General features: G+C 49.4%; 2 protein-coding genes across 11 annotated transcripts in view; both read right to left on the bottom strand.

Moving 5' to 3' along the window:
- The window catches only part of ST3GAL3 (ST3 beta-galactoside alpha-2,3-sialyltransferase 3), a 197,536-nt gene extending 190,014 nt beyond the window's left edge, over window positions 1-7,522 (bottom strand). For all 4 annotated transcript variants that reach the window (XM_038558344.1, XM_038558338.1, XM_038558341.1 and 1 more), the window contains exon 1: window positions 7,461-7,522. The gene's annotated coding sequence lies outside the window, so the exon portion shown is untranslated. The remainder of the gene's footprint in view (window positions 1-7,460) is intronic.
- A 1,913-nt stretch (window positions 7,523-9,435) lies between these two features.
- The window catches only part of KDM4A (lysine demethylase 4A), a 48,696-nt gene continuing 35,616 nt past the window's right edge, over window positions 9,436-22,515 (bottom strand). For 4 of the 7 annotated variants that reach the window (XM_038558348.1, XM_038558351.1, XM_038558350.1 and 1 more), the window contains exons 14-22: window positions 21,048-21,252; window positions 20,501-20,577; window positions 19,330-19,385; window positions 17,316-17,424; window positions 16,809-16,994; window positions 13,622-13,792; window positions 11,290-11,409; window positions 10,906-10,998; window positions 10,634-10,774 (exon numbers count right to left, since the gene is read on the bottom strand). In XM_038558348.1, coding sequence (XP_038414276.1) covers window positions 10,634-10,774; window positions 10,906-10,998; window positions 11,290-11,409; window positions 13,622-13,792; window positions 16,809-16,994; window positions 17,316-17,424; window positions 19,330-19,385; window positions 20,501-20,577; window positions 21,048-21,252 — 1,158 coding nt within the window. The other 3 variants (XM_038558352.1, XM_038558354.1, XM_038558353.1) reach the window with 3 other exon arrangements.

A 22,515-nucleotide genomic window follows, 5' to 3' on the forward strand; every position in this document is an offset into this window, starting at 1 on the left:
TCCAGGGACCTATGAGGGTCTCCAAGGCCCTTTCAGCAGATCCACAAATTTAAAACTATTTTCAAAATAATTCTCAGACATCATTTGCCTTGCTTACTCTCACTTTCTCACAGGGGTCCAGCAGATTTTCCAGAGGCTACATATCACAACATATCACAACATCACTGTCCTCACACCTAATGGAATGTATGGTTGTATTCCTGTGATTTAAATGTTCTCGGTGGGGCACCTGGGTGGCTCAGACAGATAAGTGTCTGCCTTCAGTCTCTGGTCATGATCTCAGGGTCGTGGGATCCAAGCAGGGAGCTTGCTTCTCCCTCTCCCTCTGCCTGCCACACCCCCACTTATGCGCATTTTCTCTCTCTCTCTCTCTCTCTCAATCTCTGTCAAACTTTAAAAATAGGGACACCTGGGTGGCTCAGTTATTGAGCATCTGCCTTCAGCTCAGGGTGTGATCCTGGAGTCCTGGGATCTAGTCCTGCATCGGGCTGCCCGCATGGAGCCTGCTTCTCCCTCTGCGTGTGTCTGCCTCTCTCTCTCTGTGTCTCTCATGAATAAATAAATAAAATCTTTAAAAAAAATTTTTAATAAATAAAATAAAGCAAAATTTTCTCAGTAAGTTTTAAAATCTTAAATCTCAATAGACAAAGCCCATAAAAATGGAAGTTCTTTGGGGTTTCAATAATTTTAAAACTTTTAAAGGGGTCTTGAGACTAAAAGCTCTAAGAATCACTGCTATGTAATTTATTTTTTATATACTTTAGAAACTTAGTAATAAAGCGTCAATTATGCTTCAATTAAAAAAAAAAAAAAAAAAAACTCAGTGGAGGGCACCTGGCTGGCTTAGTCCGAAGAACATGTAACTCTTGTTCTCAGGTCGTGAATTCGAGCCCCATACTGGGTGTAGAGATTACTTAAAAAATAAAATCTTTAGGAAAAAAAATTCTATTGCTAAGTTCTTTCCTTTAATTAATTAACTAATGAATTAATTAAAGTAATCTCTACACCCAACATGGGGCTCAAACTCATGACCCAAAGATTAAGACTCACACACTCCACTGACTGAGCCAGCTAGGTGTTCCAGTCATAGAATTTTTTAACCTGTTCAACATATTTCTAAGAATTGAACATTTTATTAGATTTTAGATTTTATTTATTTATTCATGGGAGACACAGAAGCAGAGACACAGGCAGAGAGAGAAGCAAGCTCCCCTGCAAGAAGCCTGATGCAGGACTTGATCCCAGGACCCCGCGATCATGACCTGAGCCAAAGGCAGAAATGCTCAACCGCTGAGCCGCCCAGGTGCCCCTGTTCAACATATTTCAAACAAAAGGTCTCGGTGGATTTTTAAGTCATGTCAAAAATACACAAACATGCCATCTTTCCATTATTTTGTAAGAAAAACTGACATCAAGGAAAAGGGGAAATGCACTGACATGTAGTCAAATAATACAAGAAGATAGTAGATGACATTTAATCAGAGTAACATAAATTACATTGTACAGGAGCTCAGAGAGGAGGAACTCCCATCATCAGCCAGGATGACCAGGGAGGAACCTAATAGAAAGCAAACATGATTAGAGCCCCATTATCATCTTTAAAACCATGCTCAAAAGAAGAGAGGAGCAAAACTTCAGAGGGAAGCAGTCAACGACAAAAGACCAAAGAAACACACACTCTGGCTGCACGCGCAGTGCTCACGTTACAGGGCCAAGAGTGTGTGCACTCTGCACACACGGCTTCTGGGTGAGGGCTGGAAACAGCTGAAGAGCCATATATCATTTGTTGGCATTGAAAGAATGTTTATGCTGGTATGATATCCGTATCAGTTCTTTCCTTCTGGATTTCAGAAGAATTCCCCATGCCTATCACTCCCAGACCAGAATTTGCCAATCACTTAAGATATAGAAATAAAACCACAATGTTGACAGTGGCTATCTCTCTAGACCAGGGGATGTAAGGCTCTCCATCACCCACCATGAACTAGGTAAATGTCAGAAGTCTTAAAACTATTATTTTTACTTTAAGAGGTCCTTTATGTTATCTAATAGCACCAGGCTTTCTATTTGCTTGAATCCCCAGAGGCAGCAACCCGGCAAGGTAGGGACTTTTTCACCCCATTTTACAAATTTGGAAACCAAGAAGATACAAAGGGTTCTGAAGCTTGCCCAAGGTCATACTGCAGACACTAGGGAAACCATGAAGGAAATCCTGGTCTGCAAACTCCTGTATATGGTGCTCAAATCCACCCCCAGGAAGGACCTGGCCTCCGCCCCTCACATCACTGCCCTAGTCTAACTGGTGCCTCCCCCAACTCACCCCACGCTCCTCTCTCCCCACAGATAAACATTCTATGACTCTTGTGTAGCAGGCACAGAACTATGGCTGCAAACCTCAGAACCTCCCATGGCAAGGAAATGGGGTATTTACTCCTCCGCTTCCTCTACACACAGTGATCTTCCAAAAAAAAAAAAAAAAAAAAAACCAAAGTTGCTTTCCTACCTTCAAATCCTTCAGTGGCTCCTAATGATCTGCGGGATAAAGCTCTGACTCCTGAGCTCACAAGCCTTTGCAAGCTGCCTTCTGCAGCCTTCACACGCTCCCTTTTCTCTCCTGCCACTCAAGTGTCCTCAGGACACAGCCACACTTGTTTCTAGGCCATTACACCCATCGCTTCCTGTCAGAAAGCCTTTCAAACCCACATGCAACCAGCTTATAATTAGTGACTCTTCCAGACTTAGGTTAGGTGTGAACTTCTCTGGATAACCATTATTTATATTCCCAGAGCCACACCAGGTCCCCTTTTAGGAGATCCCACGGGACCCTCAAACACAGCCCTTGTTACCATGTATTTTAACTACTGGCTTACTGGCTTCTGGTCCTACCAGACTATAGGCTCCTTTATTAAGGCCAAGGACACCTCATTCTTATTTACAATGCCATGACCCAGCACAGTGTCTTGCACACAGCACCTGTTCGGTAAATATTCATGGGATGACTGGAGTGGCTCATGTGATGGGGGACATACAGACATGCACATGACTAAGTAAAATAAAACATGACAAATGTGAAAATTAGAAAGTTGGGAAGGAAAAAAAGTAGGGAAATCTGAGGGAACCCATCTACTTACATTCCTGGGGTTTCTCAACATTTTTTCAAATCCTGCTGCTGCTGCTGGTCACGTTCATGAACATGAGTGCTTACTCTGAACCAGGTACTATGCAAAGCACTTTACCAGTAAACAAACTCTTCTGATTCACCCTATGTGTTGAAAACACCCTATGCATTTTACTGATAACCTTGGACTCAAAAATAAGACACTTGCTCAATGGCAGACAATTAGTGGCAGAGACAAGATTTCAACCCAGATCTTGTCTCCCAAACCATCGCTCCAACCAGCAGTCTAGGCTTCTATGCCTTATCGAAAGTGAAATCTCAGGGCTCCTGGGTGGCTCAGTCGGTTAGGCATCCAACTCTTGGTTTCAGCTCAGATCATGATCTTGGGATCAGAAGATGGAGCCCCGGGGCAACCTGGGTGGCTCAGCAGTTTAGCGCCACCTTCAGCCCAGGGTCTGATCCTGGAGACCTGGGATCGAGTCCCTGCACGGAGCCTGCTTCTTTCTCTGCCTGTGTGTCTCTGCCTCTCTCTCTCTCTGTGTGTGTGTGCGTGTGTGTGTGTGTGTGGTTTCTCATGAATAAATAAAATCTTTTAAAATTTTTTAAAAATTAAAAAATAAGATAGAGCCCCATGTCGGGCTCCACACTTACTGCAGAGTCTGCTTGAGATTCTTTGCCCTTCCTCCGGCTTGCTCCCTCTCTCTATCAAATATATAAATAAAATCTAAAAAAAATAAAAAGTGAAATCGCTTCCCTGAATACCAAAGTTCGATGGCCTCAAGGAAACCCAATTAAACCAATGTTAGACTAAGATTCCTTCCTAATTATACAAGTGAAAATGTACCTTGAGTTATTTCACTCTTCCTGGCTAAATAACTTGAATATGATTGAGCTTTTTTTGGATGCTTCAGGACCATTCCCATGTTCATTATTGAGGGTACTGTGTAACAGTGGTGCCCTTAGGCGTCACTATGCTGGGACTAGGGTGCACCAGACGACCCCTGTACCAGCAGCCCTGGCCTGTGGGCATGTACAGTGCCAACTTCCCAATCCACCCTCATCCCATGCCTAGTTAGAGCTCCTAGTTCTTGCTGCTGTCAACATGCTCATCTCTAGCAGGCCTTTTGATTTTGCTACCTCCAATCTTTTACGGACTATGATACTCATAAAAGATGTAGTAGTCCTTCCTGCTGCGCACCAATTAGGTCTGGCTCTTTGCTTTCTAGGCACATGTTAAGGTGCAATTCCCTGGTCTTCTTTAAAGTTAGGCATAGCCATGTGACTTGCCTTAGCTGATGAAATGTGAACACAAGTAACATGTGCCATTTGGGAACCATACCCCCTGACCACCATCTTTCACACAATCAAAATGATCGTGCAAACACTACATTCAGATAGAGTGTCCAAAAGCCTGGGTCCCTGAGTGACTGACTGTGAGGCACATAGTTCCCCGCACACACACGCGGGGACACATGTGGCCTGAATGAGAAATCATTTTGTTCTGTTAAGCCACTTAAGTCTTAATGGGTTTTTGTTAATGCAACCTAATCCAAGCTATCTGGATCAATACATCAGATCATCAGATCTCTCTCTCTCTCTCTAAGATTTTATTTTTAAGTAATTTCTACATCCAATATAGGGCTCAAACTCACAACCCAGAGATCAAGAGTCACATGCTCCACTGACTCAGCCAGCCAGGCACCCCTCATCAGATCTCTTAGTAAGGAATTCTCTCACATAAGTAACTTCCTTTACAGATTTTATGATCAACATTTTGTTTACACAAAGAATTTTTTTTTGCATCCATCTTGGTTCAAAGCTATGTTCAGTATAAAACAAACCTGTCAAGAACCTACTATGTACAAAACACTATGCAAGATGATGAAGACGACCCGACTCTATGTCTCAAAAAAATCTCAGTCTTCTGTTGACAACTGTGCCAAAAAGGCAGACTCTAGTGTTATAACAGTCTAAAGGAAAGACAAGTCCCATCTAGACGGGAAGAAAAGTACAGGAAAGTCTCACGAAGGAAGTTCCATATCACATGGCCCTGAAACATGGGTAAGAACCAACAATTAAAGATTCAAGGGGGTCATTTAAGATAGAAAAAGCAACATAAGCAAAGGTATGGAACACAAACAGCAAAGCACAAAAAGCAAATAGTTCTACTGACCTGGAAAAAAAATCATAAAACCTAAGGGGATGGGATCCCTGGGTGGCGCAGCGGTTTGGCGCCTGCCTTTGGCCCAGGGCACGATCCTGGAGACCCGGGATCGAATCCCATGTCGGGCTCCCGGTGCATGGAGCCTGCTTCTCCCTCTGCCTGTGTCTCTGCCTCTCTCTCTCTCTCTCTGTGACTATCATAAATAAATCAAAAAAAATTAAAAAAAAAAAAGTATAAAAAAAAAAAACCTAAGGGGATGAAAAGCAATGAGCTTACCCATAGTGTCTGTGCCAGGCTGGTCTGAGCTTAATTCAACAGACAGTGGGGAACTGTTAAAAATCTTGACTGGGGAAGGGAGACATCTGGAAGTGATAGAGGTACACAGAATAGATGGGAGGAAAGGAAAAAAAATTGGGGGTTTCCCACAATTCAACAGAATGGTATCGATGATCCCATATAAGCCTGAAGACAGTAGAAATGGAAAGAAGCAAATGCAGGAGTCCATCAGCAAGGCCCTGCAGCCAAGTGAACACAAAGGGCGAGAAGGAAGGCAAGAGGTGCTGATCCCTGGGCAGCTGCCAAGGATGGTCAGTCCATGCAGCTGAGATTAATCAGAAAAACGACAAGAACAAATAAAGTGCTACTGTCTATTTTTCTAATGGCTAGCTGAAGTAAATGCTACCACCTGCCCGAGACAAAGTACTTCTCCCTTTGATGCAACCCACCCACCTTTTTTTTAACCTCTCAGTTTCTCTAACAAGAACCCAGAGGAATCACTCATGAGCATTTCGGGTTGTCCCCTGCCCCACTGGCCATCCTCACTTTCTCATTTCCTCCCTTCTTCATCCCCCAGGCTTACCGAGTCACTGCTCAAGGCAAGCCTCAGCTTCCCTGTGAACCCTTCCTCTAACACCTGGGTTTCTCCTTTCCCCAGATCCTCATGCCTACTGTCGAGGAATCCTAGAGGCAAGATCGTCGGTTATCAGCTTCCTGTGTGCCCTTTAGTCCCACAGCTATCTCCTGGGCTCATCAGAACAGGACTCTTAGGTTACGGGTCTTCCGTTGCCCACACTCCTCACTGCCTTGCACACAGTATGTATTCATTAGGCGCTTTATTGATGACCCTAAGCCAGTCGCTCTAAGAACATGCCTGTCTTATTCCCTCTTTAATAATCTACTTTTATTAAACCACGACTACACATTCAGACACACAAAACTGCGAGACTCATCATTTCATACTTCAAGATGTCCTTGGGTAAAGAATCTTTCATCTCAGGAGGCGTCATTGCCTTAAGAGATGATCTGAAAACACCCATTTGGTCATACGTGTTGGTGTGCCAGCTTCCTTTCAATCCTTGTGACTTGCAGGTAAACCAGACGGCTCCACGATCATCGTTCCAAGGTGACTGTGACTCCCAAACAACCTCACGTTCCACGAGGACACGTTTAACTTCAGGAACCTAGTAAGTGCTTCTGGTCTACCTTCAACCGGCTACAGCACAGACAACTCAAACCATGACCACAGAAAAGTTCCCAGTTTGTTTTGTTTTACCAAATAACAGCCGCTTTGGTTGGCCTCTCTGTCTCTCTCTCCCAATTAACTACTAGGATTTAGTTCACGCGTCTCACTCTTTCCTCGGGGCGGAAACGCAAACAGAAACGAAGTGGACTGAGGCATCCTAAAAATGAGCAGCGGTAAAGAAGAAATCCCAAATATTCGTGGGACAGCATCCTCCCCAAACCTGCTCTCATCACGGAGGTGCCTCCCCTTGCAAGCAGGACCCCGGAATCAACAGCGGGGGATGGGGTCGGTGGGGATGGTGGGGGGCCGGAGGGGGGGGCCGGAGGGAGGGGAGCCGGGAGGCCAAGCGTGCGGGCCCCAGCGACCGGACCCGAGCGCGCGGCTGCCTGAGCGGCGAGCAGGGCGGCCGCGCGCTGCGACTCCCGCTCCGCCGGCGGAGGCCGGGCCGGCCCTGCTGGGCGCCAGGTGCGCAGCGCGCGGGGTCCCGCAGCCGGCTGCAGGCGCCCTCCCCGGGCCCGGCCGCAGCCGCCCCTCCGGGCCGAGGTCGCCGGGGCCGGGCCCCAGGGCTCGGGGCAGCTGGGCCGTGCCTCCCCCCCACGCCCGTCCCCGGCGCGGGCGGGGCGGCCCCCGTTAGCCGCGCGCACGGCGGGCCTTACCGCAGCGGAGACGGAGGCAGCGGGGAGGCGGCGCCCGGGCCGGCGCGGGCGGGGAGGCGGAGGCCGAGGCGCGGGCGGCCGCCACAGCCGCGGGGGAGCCCGGCGGGCGCCCACGACGCGGTGGGCTGCACGGGCGCCGCCATGGTGGGGACGCAGCGGCGGGCGGAGCGCGACCACCAATCCCGCTCTCCGCCTCGGCGCCCTCGCCGGGGGTCGGGCGGCGCCGGCCAATCGGGGCGCGGGAGGCGGGCGGGGCGCCGCGCTGACCAATGGGGAGCGGCGCTGCGGGCCGTGGGCGGGCGCAGGCTCGCGGAGGCCCAATCGGCGCGGGACCCGGGCCGCGGGGCTGCGGGGCTGCGAGTGGGCTCGGCCGCCGGCAGCAACCCCCTCCCCCGCCTCTCGCCCCGCAGGCGCCCCGCGGCCGCGACCCAGCCCCTCGGGACACGTGTCCTCGCCCGCGACGGCCCCCCGGGGCCCAGGGCTTGGGGGGAGCTCCGCGGGCTGGGCGACCCGGCCCGACCCTGCGGCGGCGGAGGGCACGGGGTTCCCTGCTACGGGCGGGGGGTGGGGGGGGGGAGGGCAACGGACACGTCTAGCGCGGACTCAGGACCCCCGCCCTGTGCAGCTCCCGAGGTCCCAGCTCCCTCCCACCCTTCGCTCCCGCAGCTGAGCCAATAGCAGGGATGGGGCTGCGAGCCTCGGTTGCCCACCCGGGGTACCACCTTAGCAGCCGGCAGTTTGCCCCCGACAAAAACCCATCCCTGCAGCCGGTCTTCCAAGGCCTGGGCCTGACCGCACGGGCAGGCAGGCGGTAAGGACGGACGAAAACCGACGGCCTGTTCCATGGGATGCAAGCAAGTCTCATCGCCTCTTTAAACTTCGGTTTCCCCAGTTATTACTTTGGCCAAAATGCAAAGGGCGGTATTTCTAGAAAAAGTCGGCTGTTAAGAACTCTGCTGGAGTTAGACCAGGCACCTCATCCCTGCAGGGCTTTCAGCAAGGATCAGGATGGTGGGGTCCATCAGAGGAGTAGGGCCTGGGACCCTGCCAAGTCTGGAGAAGCAGTCCTGCTTATCAAGGAAATGCGCTCCCAGGGCTCAACAATCCATTAAGGCCTGGTCGCATCTCCCAAATGAACTCTTGGATGCTGGACAAAAAAAAGTCAACTTCTTTTTCTTGGCCCCAGGGAGGAGAAAAGTATCTTTGAAACCTGCCGCTTCTCTCTTCTACAATCAGACACCAGGTAGCAGCCACCTCCCAAGCCCCGGGATACAAAGAAGCATTGAGTTGCTGAAATGACCAAGCCTCTCTAGCACCTGGACAGGGCCATGAAACAAGTGTCCGGTCATCCAAGGGTCAGCTGGAGCAGCTGCCCAAGTCCTGCACCTAGTCACTGGCCCCTCCGTGCCCTGCTGCTGCTCTATCCTCAACCACCGATAGCCCAGGAACCCACCAGGCAAAGGGACAGATTTTCCTCCAGGGAAGTTTATCACTAACTACAGGCAGCTCACAGTAGCTTCAAGCCCCCACTGGATCCCACTGGGGGTGTCGAGTCCCTTGCTTTTAAAGCATCTTTATGCTAGCTCCACAATTTGTATGAAACACAGATGATGGATGACGTGGACCTAGACCAGCTCCATGAAGATAGGAAGATAATGAAGTGAGAGCTCAAACCCAGTTTGACTGTGAGAGTGGCCCGGTCCTCAATCCCCTCCTTCCTACCCCGAAGACAAAGGAAGCAAAACAAGGAGCTCATAACCACCAGTGCCTCTGCTCCCCAGGTCTCCCCCTGCCTGGTCTAACACACAGCCCACAGGACCAGGACTTGACAAGGAACCCATCGCTTTAGGACAGCTTCCTAGATCCTGCCCGAGTGGTCTTCTTAAAATAGCTCGCCCTGCCCCAGAGCTTATAACTAGATCTACCCCCAGCCTGACCCTGGGCCATTCAGGCTCTGTGGGGCAGACACAGCAAATCCTCTGCTCAACACATTTTATTGCTAAGGACAAGGTGATGCACCAGTTTTCAAAATAATTTGGTTTATAGCGTTCATACGTAACAAAAAACAGGGAAGTATTATAAATCTGATTCTTGTATACACAAGGGTATAGGTGTGAAGCCCTCCAATCCTGGGCCCAGGCAAACAAATTCATGAGGAGCAAAAACCTGTTTAACCCCTTCAGCGTTGCCCTCCAGTCCCACCCCCACCCCCAAATCAGCTCCCTCCCACCCCCAGACCAGGGGCATATCTAGACCTGCCCCCCAGTCTCCAGTGGCCCCAGTTCATCTTAACCCTCCCAGCCCCTGCATGATTGCAATTTTCTGTTGCCAGAATCACCCACCAGGCTCTGCCTGCTTCCATCATTAAGATCCCCCTTCAGGTGCTCCCCACCCGCACCCTAATACTGTGCCAGAGAGGTCCTGTGCCTAGAGTGATATGGGCACAGCCCCATGCTACCTCCTATCTTCTCCATCAAAATAGGACAAAGAGGTGGCATTAACTCCCTAATATCTCAACACTTGCAGCTTCGCCAGCACTTCCTTGAGCCCGTTCCAGGGACACAGATGCCATACTTATCTCCAGCCAACCCCTAGGAGCCTTTGCTCAGCTCAGCTGAGGGCCAAATTTCACATTCTGTTTGCCCTGGACAGGCAAGGAAGGCAGTAAAGGCCAAGGGCTGGCAGAAGCTGGTCCAGACCAAACATCCACACATGCGCACACGGACACACACACACACACATATACACGCAGGCACGCACGCACACACACACATAAATACAAAAGAGGGGAGGAAGGAAGCACCAGCACCTCTGCCTAGTTGGTGCAGGTGATTGTTAGGAAGCTAAGTCCTAGGCCAGGAACAGGGCAACCAGCCCAGCCAGCACAGTCAACCCCGCTGCAAACCGGGGCCAGGGCAGCCCCAGCAGTTCAGTGCACAGCCCTTCAGCTGGGAGATCAGCTGCTGCCACATGTCCAAGGAAGGCTGTCCTTTCACTACAGCGGAATGCGACGGGGATGGGGGTGTGAGAAGACAATGGGGTCAGTTATTCCATTCCTTTTCATTGTACAACTTCACTTTCAGAGCCTTCAGAGTTCCAAGGGTCTGCTGTGCTGTGGAACCCCACAGTGCTCTCGCCTTGATGGCTGGGCACCGGTTGGCCCCTGGAAGCACCTACTCCATGATGGCTCGGTATAGTGCAGGCTCAATGTAATCTTCCCGGTATCTTGAGTTGATCACTCGTTGCCGTTTCTTTTCCTGCTTAACTTCCTTCTCTGTGAAAATCTCGTTGAAGCGCATGTCTGAGGCTACAGACTGTAGAGGAATAAGCAAGCCCGATGAGCACTTTGTGGCCAACCACCCCAGGGAAAGAACAAAAGGACACACCCTTGCCTTGTTCCCTCCCTCCCAGACCAGAACCATGAACACACAGAAAACACACTCACCAGTCTAGACTTGACTCTCTTGGGAAGCTCTTCATCCAGCGTGTACACGTCATCTCTCTTAACCACAAGCTGTGAGCCATCCTCAAACTCCACCTACCGAATAAACAAAGACCTTTGGCTAAGAGATCCCTTTCTCCCTGGTCCACTGTGCACAGTGGCAATTTCCTGCCATCACAGGAAGGATCCAGAACACTGAATGAAGGACTGCCAAATCTGAAGCCACCTCTGGCAGACTAGATAGACATAGAGCAGTCCCAAGCTCTGAAAAGGTTATTACTGACCGCTGAGCTCTCCCAAGAGCAAAGATTCCCCTCCAGCCTAAGAGGAAACATTTGAATTAATCAAGTGCTCCCCAGCCCCCCACAAAAACCTTTGGCTGGCTACCTGGTACATCTGGATGGGGTGGGAGGCCACAAATTTAGCTCCGTAGACTTGGCCATCTGTCCATCTCACTTGGACCACTTCTCCTTCAGCAGGAGGACCCAACTGGAGACAGTCCTGACTCTGAGGGAACAGTAGGGGAGAAGAGTGAAAGGAAGATCCCTCTGCGTGCAGGGGTTACCACCACCTACTTAGGGAAGAATGAACTGGGACAAATTCCTGCTCAGGCATACAGGCCAGGCAGGCTCTCCCTGGGCTGAAAGATACCCTAGTTAGAGACCTGCCTGCTGAGTCCAAGTCAGCCCCATCTCTCTGCCCCTGTTGCTCTGAGGTGACAGAGCAAACATAGAGTAAATTTAATAAACATAGTGCCAAGATCAAGAATCCTTCTCACACTGCTTTAACTGTCCTGCTAAAGGTCAAGGGACAGGCCCTGCCCCGAGGAGACAGAAGACAACGACGAATTCTGAGTAACGTTAAAACGTTATTAGCCTCTTTCTTTGTGCTGTATTTTTTCACCACCGGGAGCTTATAATTGAGGGAAAAGAGAAAAATGCCTGGTTTCACATAATAGTGTCTCTTGATGAAGCAGAAAAACTTAACTTGTCAAACCTCAGTCCTGGAGTATGCATGTGAGTACTTGGAGACGGACACTTCTACTGCAGGCTGAAGGAGGATGGTTGTCTTGAGGGAAAGCACTGTGGAACCGAGTTGTGAGCTGCTTTTTATCATGGAACACTAGCTTTGTTTGAAAAACTGGCTGACAAACTATGGTTATTCAGACTTGGGTTTTGGCAGACATCTTCTCAGAAATGAATGAAATAAGCTTGTCACTTCAAGGAAAATAAAAGACAGTACTGCCAATAAAAAAACTTCAGCTTTTAGAAAAATCTGAACGTCAGAAAAGTTGTATCACCACAATAAGCTTCAATAAGCTTGAAGCTTTGCCAAATTTAAACATATTTCTGAGGGGCACCAGGCAGGCTCAGTTGGTGGAGTGTGTGACTCTTGATCTCAGGGTTGTGGGTTCGAGCCCCAAGTTGGGTGTAAAGGTTATTTATAAATAAATAAAATCTTAGGAAAAAAAAAAAAAAAAAGATGTGCAGAAATGTAGAAAATGGCATTCTTCCCACTAATATTTTGTTTTAAAAGCTATCTTTAAAAACCCAGATTATATTAATCTCCATTTTAATTTCCAGTAAACATGGGCAGACATTACCCACAAAAAAGCTCTATGAGGTCCTCAGTAATTTTTAGAAAACAGAGTCCTGAGATCACGGATCTAAGTTAGAGATAGCACCGCTTGCTTCTCAGAAGTGACAGAGACACCTAACATGAAGCATTTAGTACAGGGCCTGGTGTGCTAGAAAAGCTTAGTAAATTATACCTCTACTGCTGCCACAAACACTACTAATATCATCTTTACTATGACTCAAGTCTACCTTGTAACTAACGTTAGGTGCTTTTAGCAACTAGGTTGCTAATACAGGATAAAGATGGGAACTACTGGATTCCTTAAAGGTAGAAGTGGCTTCATCCACTGCTTTGGTGCTTAGGAAAGGGCAGAGTGAGAGTAAGGGAAACTCAAACTAAGTCCTGAATACTGAGCCAGGAAACCTAGAAGTGGGTCCAGGCAGAGCTTCCAGTGTGTCAGGTGTCAATAACATAAGCAGGCCAGGGATGTCTCCAAGCAGTTTCTACTCAGCCCCAAAGCCTTCACCTGTAAAGAACCAAAAGCAAATTCCATACATCCACTAAGAGGGCATGACAGGAAAAGAAGGTGGATAATTCTTCCAAAATCACACAGCTACTAAGCAAAGGAGCTGGTGTTGGCACATTGGTCAGATTCCACTGCACTAGAACACCTTTCATGGTAGTTTGACTGAAATAGAAGCAGGCTTCAAAATACTGCAGAAAACACGGATTCCGGGCACCTGGATGGCTCAGTGGTTGAGCACCTGCCTTTGGCTCAGGTCGTGATCCTGGGGCCCTGGAATCGAGTCCTGCATCAGGCGCCCCACAGGAAGCCTGCTTCTCCTTCTGCCTATGTTTGTGTCTCTCTCTCTGTGTCTCTCATGAATAAATAAATAAAATCAAGGAAAAAGAAAAGAAAACACAGATTCCTGTGAGCGTCTAGGGGAAGCAGAGTAGCCTAGCAGCACGCAGTTTTCTTCACAAAGAAACACCAGTACAAAATGCTTCCTTATGTTCAGGGAAAGACTGATGGGACTGTGGGCCCAGCTAGAAATGGCAGGCAGGCCCACAGTCAGTCTGCCAGCCAGCCCCAGAAACACCCCCATCCCAAACTGCCCAAGAAGCTCCTTGCAGACATTACCACTATGTCCTCAGGATAGAGATTGTCACTGAAAGAACCATCATCAAAGTTGACTTCATAGAAGGTCTCAGTGGTGAGCCTGACCACCTCACACTGGTAGAAGCGCCCATTCTTGTGCTTGCTAATGACCTTCTGGCCTGCAGTGATGCTCTGCAAGGCCCCCTTGGCACGCTGGAAAAAAATAGAGGCTTGGGTTACTCCCACATGATTTGACAGGCCTGAAAAATGTGGACCAAGACCAACTGGTTTTTCTTTCCCAGGGAAAGACGATGGAAATGGAAAATCAAGAAAGACTAGGGGGTGGGAGCTGAACCAGATCTTTCCAGGTACTCAAATCCCAGCAGGGAGGCTACAAGAAACCAGCAGCATGTTTCCCTCCATAAATGTAGCACCTCCCTAGTTCCCAGTCCACAATGGGTCCTTCTACCATACTATCTCCCAGAATAGACTCTTGTGACTTCCCTATTGTTGCCAGGAACTAACCAAATAGCACCTACGAATGCATACAGCTTAGATACACATCAAGGAAGACACTCAGTGGGGGCTCTGAGCCCAGGCCCCCAAACAATGCACCATGCTAATCTCAGCACTAGCTCTACACTCAGGGCTAAAGCACAAAGACTGAAGATCCCTGGATGTCCTTAGCCGCATGTGACCAGGAGCTCCCATTCTAAGGGCCCTATAATCTCTGAGACACTCACACCACCCTCTCATCCTGAACTTACCCCTGATGCAAATGGATCACAGAGCATCTGGTGGCACTAGATCCAACCACTCCTCCCCAAGTTCCCCCAAGCACTGTGCTCCGTCACGCTGGCCCCCTTACTGTCCCTGAACATGTGTGCCAAACACATTCCCCACCTCAGTCTTTGCCCTGCTGTTCCCTCTGCCTGAAATGCTATTCCTCAGTCATCTGCACACTGGCCCCCTCACATCCAAATGTCAACCTACTGATACTTCCTTAATATTCCTCTTCCATTCCCCTTATCCTGCTACATTTTCATCCACCACCCCTCTGGCCATCTGACATACTGTACATTTACACGTTTCAATGGGTTTTCCAACTGCATGGAGCAAGAGGACAGGCACGGTTGGGTCTGGGTCACTGGTATACTCCCAATGCCTAAACCTGAGCCTAAGATGTAATAGGTGCTTAGTAAGTATTTGAAAGATTATGAAAGAAATACTCAACAGTACCCCATGTTCTCACAGGGTCAGCAGCCTACAGCTGCCAATTTAAGGATCTGGAGTGCTAGGGATGCCTGGGTGGCTCAGTGGTTTAACACCTGCCTTTGGCCCAGGGCGTGATCCTAGAGTCCCAGGATCAGGTCCTGGGATTGGGTCCCGTGTCGGGCTCCCTGCGAGGAGCCTGCTTCTCCCTCTGCCTGTGTCTCTGCATCTCTCATGAATAAACAGATAAATAAAATCTTTTAAAGAAAAAAAAAGGATCTGGAGTGCTGAGGACAATCCCCGTAGTACTGGCCTGGCTCCATAAGCAAACTCCTGCTTCCCTGATCCTTGGGGCTCAGCCCTACACCTCACGCACCACCCCTCCAGTCTCTTTCTCACAAAGACTTTCTCCTCTTCCTGAGCTCCTAACCTACCTGCCCACCTGTCATGCTTAGTCAAAGATCTTTATGAAAAAGAAGAATCCAGTCAGCCAACAAGACCTATGCCACAATCTCAAATGGTAATGACAGGTGTGCTCCTCTAGAGGAGCCCTCTATTGTGTTCTTCACTACCGTATTCATCATCTTTATAAGCATCTCTCCTATTTGACTCTAACTCCCCCAACTAGAGTCTGGCTTCTGACCAGAAGACCCCATGGCAACTCCTCAGTGTGGGGCACCAATGAGCACTATGCCAGACCTGCCGGCCCCAGAGCACACAACCTCCTGATCCCCCTCCAGTGGCTTCCATCTGTACTTTTTCAGCTACTTTGGCTGGCTTCTGCTCTGCCATCTGCTCCTTATATTAGGAATCTCCAGATTCCAGTTTCTAATGGCAACTGGATTGAACTACCCTGTTAAAGACTGCTAAGATCCAAATCTTCACCCTCATAGTTAAAGCAGCCTCCTTTAGAAGCTCCATCAGAGTGCTCCAGCAATCACCTCAATGTCAAATGTCCTATCCTCTTCACTTCTCCCCCTCCTCACCTGGGAACCAGCCCTACTCTGAATCAGTTCTGGCCAGTTAATAGCATCATCGAATTTGCATCCCTTCCATCTTTCAGGGAAAGAACATGAGCCGTCTTAAATAGACACTCCCTTACACCTTCCCCATGTTAATCTCTAAGGCGGTCAACAATCCCTGTCAATTCCACCCATCGTAGGAGCCCATGGTTAGATGTGACCCCCAAAGCTCTACCTCCCTGTATGTTCTCACTTCAGACCTCACTTTAATCCCAAACTAACTAGTCCCCCTGCCTTAAATTTCAGCTTCGAGCCTTTGAATCCACCACTAGAGTAACTGTTAAGAAATATGGCTCAAAATCAATTTTTGAAAAGTTCTCATCTAGTGGAAGAGAGATCAAATTCCTAAATGGGGCAGTCCAGGGCCTTAACCGCCTGGCGCCGCTTGTCTTTCAGTACCTGCCATATTCCCAGAACCAGCCTCACATGCACCTTCTCCTGAGCCTTGCTTGTTCTGCTTCTGAAGCCCTGAATGCCCTCCCTCTCACAATTGCTACTTATTGTTTAAGTCCCAATTCAATTGCCACCTTCTACCCAAACTCTTTCATAACTTGTCTACCTAAGATGACATGTAATTTTCTCCAAGCTTCACTATTTAGAGAAGCACAAAAGTCTACTGTACGGTGGTTAACAGTTAACTCTTCCGAGCACTCTCTACCAGCTGACACTATCTGCAGAGCTCCTGCTACATCCTAGACACCGTGTTAGGGAAGAGGGACACTCATGTTAATAAGCTAGGGCCCCCTCAGGGAGGGGTGGCAAACAAGTAAACAGATAATCACAAAGAATCGACCACAAGCAGTTTGATGCTGATTAGGAGGTACAAGGCAGGGAGCAGAGATGGATGAGGGCCACCTCTTCATCCCTTCCACATTGGCACTCTCCATAAAGCAGGACTCTGGAGAGAATACTTGCTGACACAATAAATGGATAGCCTGCAGAGAAAATGACCCTAGAAACTGTCAAGAGGATTCTAGAATGGCATCCTCCCTCACCTCCAGATTAGGGATCTTGTGTCGAAAGCAGGTAATGAAGACAACAAAAGGCCAGTCATCGGGCTGCATCATCACCCCAGCAGCCTGGGCACAGCTCACGTGGAAGGCAGTTGGGCAACGGCCGTGAGAACATTGCACACAGCAGCCAGCGGTTCTTTTCCTCCGCTTCTTGCAGAAGACGCATTTCTACAACACAAGGGAAGCAAGCCAGTGACTCCAGCAGCTACCACTGCAGTCTCCTCCACTGTTCCCCTGTCTAAATGCACACAGCCAAACCAGCACCTTCTTCCCGAAACAAAAGGGTACATACACCTCTTTCAACCTCCTATATGAATACATGTGTCCTCAGTAAGTAGTTTTAACCATATGGTGCCTCACAAACCTTGACCAAAACCAAGGGTAAAAGATGACCACTGGGCCTCAAAAACGTTATGTTCTCCTCCACCCAGAGACATATAAATGGGGCAATGACAGAGAGAGTCCCCAAGCCCATTCCCTCTTCCTTACCAGTTTGAAGCGGGGCAAGGGAATTTTGCTCACATCCACTGGACTTCTTTCGGCAATGTTGACAAACCTTGCTTCCAAAATTGCCACAGCACATGAGACGTGGACCCACCTGCCAAAAGGCAAAGGCTACCTCAGTCACCTCTGGCTGTAAGGCCCTGTTGCCTTTTCACCAAATCTATCAATTCAGGGGGGGGGGGGGGGGGGGGGCCTGCACACAGTGCTCCCTCCCTAGCCAAACAAGGCCTCTTCCTTCCACCTGCAAGGTCCAGGGACTTGGCAAGGTAAGAACCAGGAGTGTTCACACTGAGTACAGAAATGGGTCCCTACTATACGGCCCTGCATTAGCACAGGGTTGCGCTTCTTACACCACAAACTCATATAAAATCTCTTGCAAAATGAGCAGAAACACAGCTGATTGAAAGGGGTAGGTTTCAGGAAGTGAGAATAAATCAGAGAGCTCTATATAGACCTCTTTTACCACAGAAGCTGGGTGCTTCCTCAAAATGTCTCCATCTGTCCCCCGTCTGCCAGTAGCCATAGGTCTCCCCTCTAGGCCTTCACCCAAACCTTTCCCCTGGGCTGAAATGACCTCTCCTTCTGATCCCTGCATCCACAGCAAGCTCACTCGTTAAGGTCTGGCACAGGCCCCACCTACTCTGACAGGTCTGTTCAATGGACATTTTGAGAAAATTACAGTTCTGGGCATTTTGATAGGAACATGATGTGACTCTTAACATCAGACCAGATAAAAGCTATCACAGACAATGTGGGGCCTACACAGAAGCTGTCTGTATAGTATTGGTGGGGCTCCTCTGCAACTGTGGGAACAGACTTGTTTGGCATGACCCCACAGGAGCAGAACTAGGGATATAGGGTTAAGGTGGGAGGCTCAAGGAGAGCCACTTCTGCTCCAAGTAAGGAAGAACTTTTAACAGCGCTCTCCCACAACTATGAGGAACAGGATAACCTCAAATAATGGCAGCAAGTGCCTTTGAAGGCCTGGAAGCCGGCAGCCCAGGGTGGCTCAGTGGTTGAGCACCACCTTCAGCCCAGGGCATGACCTGGAGACCTGGAATCAAGTCCCATGTCAGGTTCCCTGCTTGGAGCGTGCTTCTCCCTCTGCCTATGTCTCTGCCTCTGTGTGTGTGTGTGTGTGTGTGTGTGTCTGTGTCTCTCATGAATAAATAAATAGAATATTTAAAAGAAAAAAAATAAAGGCCTGGAAGCAGCAAGCAGAAGAGCTGTCTATGTGGAACAGAACAAAGGATCGGGGAGGTTCCTGTACTGCAGGCAGGCTCCAATTCCCACAGGACGTTAGCTAGAAGCAGGATATTCACCACCGGCTGCCCACCAATCTGTGTGCACTACAGTCCCTCGGACAGCCAGCTTTTCCAGAGCAAAAACTTCATCCACCTCACACTTCTACCTCAGACCAAGTAAGCTAAGACCAGGCACAAAGGGTCAGCTCAGTAAGAAAAGCTGCCTGCTGGCTAGGATGCCCAGACTTCTGTAGGTCTGACTTCACAGCAGGTGGGCGAGGCTGAGCTCTCCTCCATGTCCCACTCTGCTCCCCAAGGACACTCACCCTCCTTCCAACAACAGGCCTGAGCCAGGCAGAGTGCGCCTGTGGACAAGGGCTCACAAGCCCATGCCCATGGCCACCTCTGCACCAGCCCCAGCTACAATAAGGTAACTGTCTCACTTCTGGCCCATGGGGCCACTACATGGTCTGTGCAGGATCCCCACACCCTCATGCGCCTGTCTTAGCTCCTCCAAAAGGAAGACATCACTTATATCTCTGCCTCGGAGGAGAAGCTAGATTGGAAAGGTCTAGAGCTGCTTGGCTCCCCTTGGCAACCCATTTTCAAAATTAGTCTTGGAGATGCTATTCCAGCTCCAACAATGTGCTTCCCAAACCCTCCATCAGTCATTTTGATGAACGGCCACTGCCCTCTCAGAGCCTCTCCAACGCTGCTCCAGAGCTGAGCAGCGGAGCCACTGCTCAGAAACTCACCTGTCATCATTGGCTCTCTGTAGGGCTCCCCCTCGTAGTGAGCACAAACAGCAATCCTGCCAAGAAGGGATGGGGAGGAAGGGCGGTTACCACCAAGTCATTAACATCCAATCTGCTCTCTCCTTGGCCTCCTTTGGGTAACTGCAGCCTCCACATAAGAAAGTGGCTTAATGGCATGTGGGGCCTCGCCTACACAGTCCACATAAGCAGGACTCCCCCACAGGAAGACAAGGAGACCACCCAGAGCTAAAGTATACCAAGTATTTGCCTGACTTAACATAATCCTCTTCGTTGTTAATAGTAACAGCTGTAAGTGGTCACCAAGAACGCTCTGTCCAAACTGAAGGCATTACAGGTCTCTGCCCGCCTCCTACGTGGGGTGCTGCCAAGGTTCCGGGGCAGGGGATAAAGAGGAGAGAGCTACTAAATGAAGCATCTGAGCCCCGTTCTGATGGCCCAACCCAATAGCTAAGTTCTTTAAAGGGGGTTATAGCTGGTTCACAGGGGGACCTACTTGGTCCAGATACAATGTAGCAAATACAACTTTCAGACTGATACATGTCCTGCCATAGCTGAGCAGCAACCAGGCTATGGGGATTTATTCTGACAATACCCACTCTGACATCACTGTGAACCAGGCCCTGTGCAGACTGCTGGAGACAGAAAGCCCACATGAGGGGCACCTGGGTGGCTTAGTTAAGCGTAGGCCTTCAGCTCAGGTCATGATCTCGGGGTTCTGGGATCAAGCCCCATGTCGGACTCCCTGCACAGTGGGGAGTCTGCTTGTTTTCCTGTCCCTCTGGCCCTCCCTCCCTTTGTGATCTCTAATAAAATAAGTAAAATCTAAAAAAAAGAAATAAGAAGAAAGAAGAAAGAAGAAAGAAGAAAGAAGAAGAAGAAGAAGAAATAGAAGAAGAAAGAAGAAGAAAGAAAGAAGGAGGAGGAGAAGGAGGAGGAGGAGAGGAGGAGGAGGAGGAGGAGGAGGAGGAGGAGGAGGAGGAGGAGGAGAAGAAGAAGAAGAAGAAGAAGAAGAAAGAAGAAGGAAGAAGAAAGAAGAAGAAAGTAAGTCCATACAAAAAAGAAGAAGAAAGTAAGTCCATACAAAAAAAACCTGGCCCTGAGCAAACCCCAAGTCTCACAGGCAAGACAGCAACACTGTGGACACACTCACCTCCTCCAGGGCATTGGCTGAACATCGAGAACACATCCAGTCTTCAGAAGCCTTTGTCGGGGGGACCCCATAGCAACCTAACAAGGACACCAAGATGAGTAAATTAAACCCAGAGACCAGAGTAAGAATATATACTTGCAACTCTTTTCCATATACCACCAGTCTGAAAGCTGTAACCAAATCTTACAGAAAAACCTCTGAATTCTAGAGTCAGGGGCCCCAGGATTCACCCACACGGTATGGCCCAAGGTCTCAAAAGTCAAAGACTGTAGATTCCCTGGTACGAGCACGCAGGGAACTAATCCCTCCCTTCTCCCCCGGTATGTGCAGCCCAGAGAAAAGTACAAGGTTGACTACACAAGCAAAGACCCCAAAATCAATGGTGGAACTTCAATTATCAGCAGCGAACTCCCCAACAACACAAGAGCAATCTTTGCACTTGAGGGCCTAGGAAGGCCCCTGGAAAGCTGGGGTGAGGCCAACATGGGGTGAGACCACAGTGAGCAGGCCTCTGGGTCAGGCCGTAGAGCAAAGGTGAACCACTCACTGGCATGGACGCGGACACTGCACTTCTTGCAGGAAACTAGAAGACTAGTGCCGTCCTCCTCAAGGTAAGGGGTAGAAAGGTTGATGTCGGTGCTGCAGCCAGTGGAGGTGAAACACATTTCTGGAATCAATGGCTTGGTCCTCTGCTTCTGGGGGGCCAGAGCTGAAGTGTTTCCACAGCTCTGACTAAGGCCTCCAAACTCAACCTAAGGAGAGCAAGCAGGGGCAGCCCTCAGTGAGCATGTGCCTGTATTCCCAGCTTCCCACCTGCTCTGTCAGCAGAAAGCTGCCTCTCTTACTGGTAGGACTCTGGCTACAGTTCCTAGGTGGCAGCTATTATCCCAGAGCTGCTAATTGAAGTTACCTCTAATGACTCAAATTCAATTTCCCACAACGGCATCAAACAAAGGCCCCTGGGGACAACTGAGGAAATGGAGCGAGGTAAGAGGCAACTGGGATTTCAATCTTTCCAAACCAAGTGGTAATAAAACGCGCTGAGATGTTAGCAAGGTTGCTCTCGTGGGCTCCCCTATGTGTGGCACTGCATGGTGGCCCCCGCCCAGGGAGAGGACCCAGAGCTGGTGCTCCTAACAGACTAGCGTGATTTCCCCCAGGGGCCAACAGCAGTGAGTCACCTAAGCTGCAAGCACTGCCACATGGCTGGAGACCCACCTGTGATTCCTGGCTAGGGGTCCCTTCAGAAAGAATGGTAGGTCCATGTACTTCCCTTGACAAATACCCTAACTGCAAATATATGCTGGCACTACCAGCATTTCAAGGACAGGGCCTCAAATATGTCAACCCTAAGTACATGCCCCTCATGAAAACAGAGACCCACTTGATAGGTCTGCTAACAGTACAACCAGGCCATGGTTGTACTTGCCTCGCAGGCAAGGGCACATACAATTCTTCAGTTCTGCCTTTTTTCGGTCAATGGAAAGAAGCAGTGAGCTACTAACCCAAAGTATGTATGGTCTCACAGTTCCATTCTTTGGCAAGCGTGAAATCTGGGGCCATGCCAGGCTCAGTGCAGCCATGCCAGGTCACCCTGTGCAGGTCCCAGCTGAGACCAAGCTCCTCACCTGGCACATGCTGGTGTGGATGGCCATCAATGCCCCAGGAACCCAAGGGGCACAGATGAACTCAGCCCCAGTGCCTCCCCCTCCTGCACACCTTCTACTCCTACCTCCCCACCCTAGTTTCACCAACACCCACTGTAGCAAAGAGAAAGGAAAGACTGTACTGGAGGCTCTGGCAGACTAAAGAAATGCACAGTGCTTCAGCCTGGCCAGGAAAAAAAAACACCTGGAAGGAAGAGTTTCTGACTAGAAAGATAACAACAGATTTCTCTGCAAATGGTGTAAATGCCACAGGGTACAGGGAATCCCCCCAAGGCTAAGCCACACCCCAGTTGTTCTGCAAACCATTCTCAGGTAAAAACTCACATTGCTGGATTATCTGCCTGGAGA

The sequence above is a fragment of the Canis lupus genome, chromosome 15 (assembly GCF_011100685.1).
Source record: "Canis lupus familiaris isolate Mischka breed German Shepherd chromosome 15, alternate assembly UU_Cfam_GSD_1.0, whole genome shotgun sequence".
NCBI lineage: Eukaryota > Metazoa > Chordata > Mammalia > Carnivora > Canidae > Canis > Canis lupus.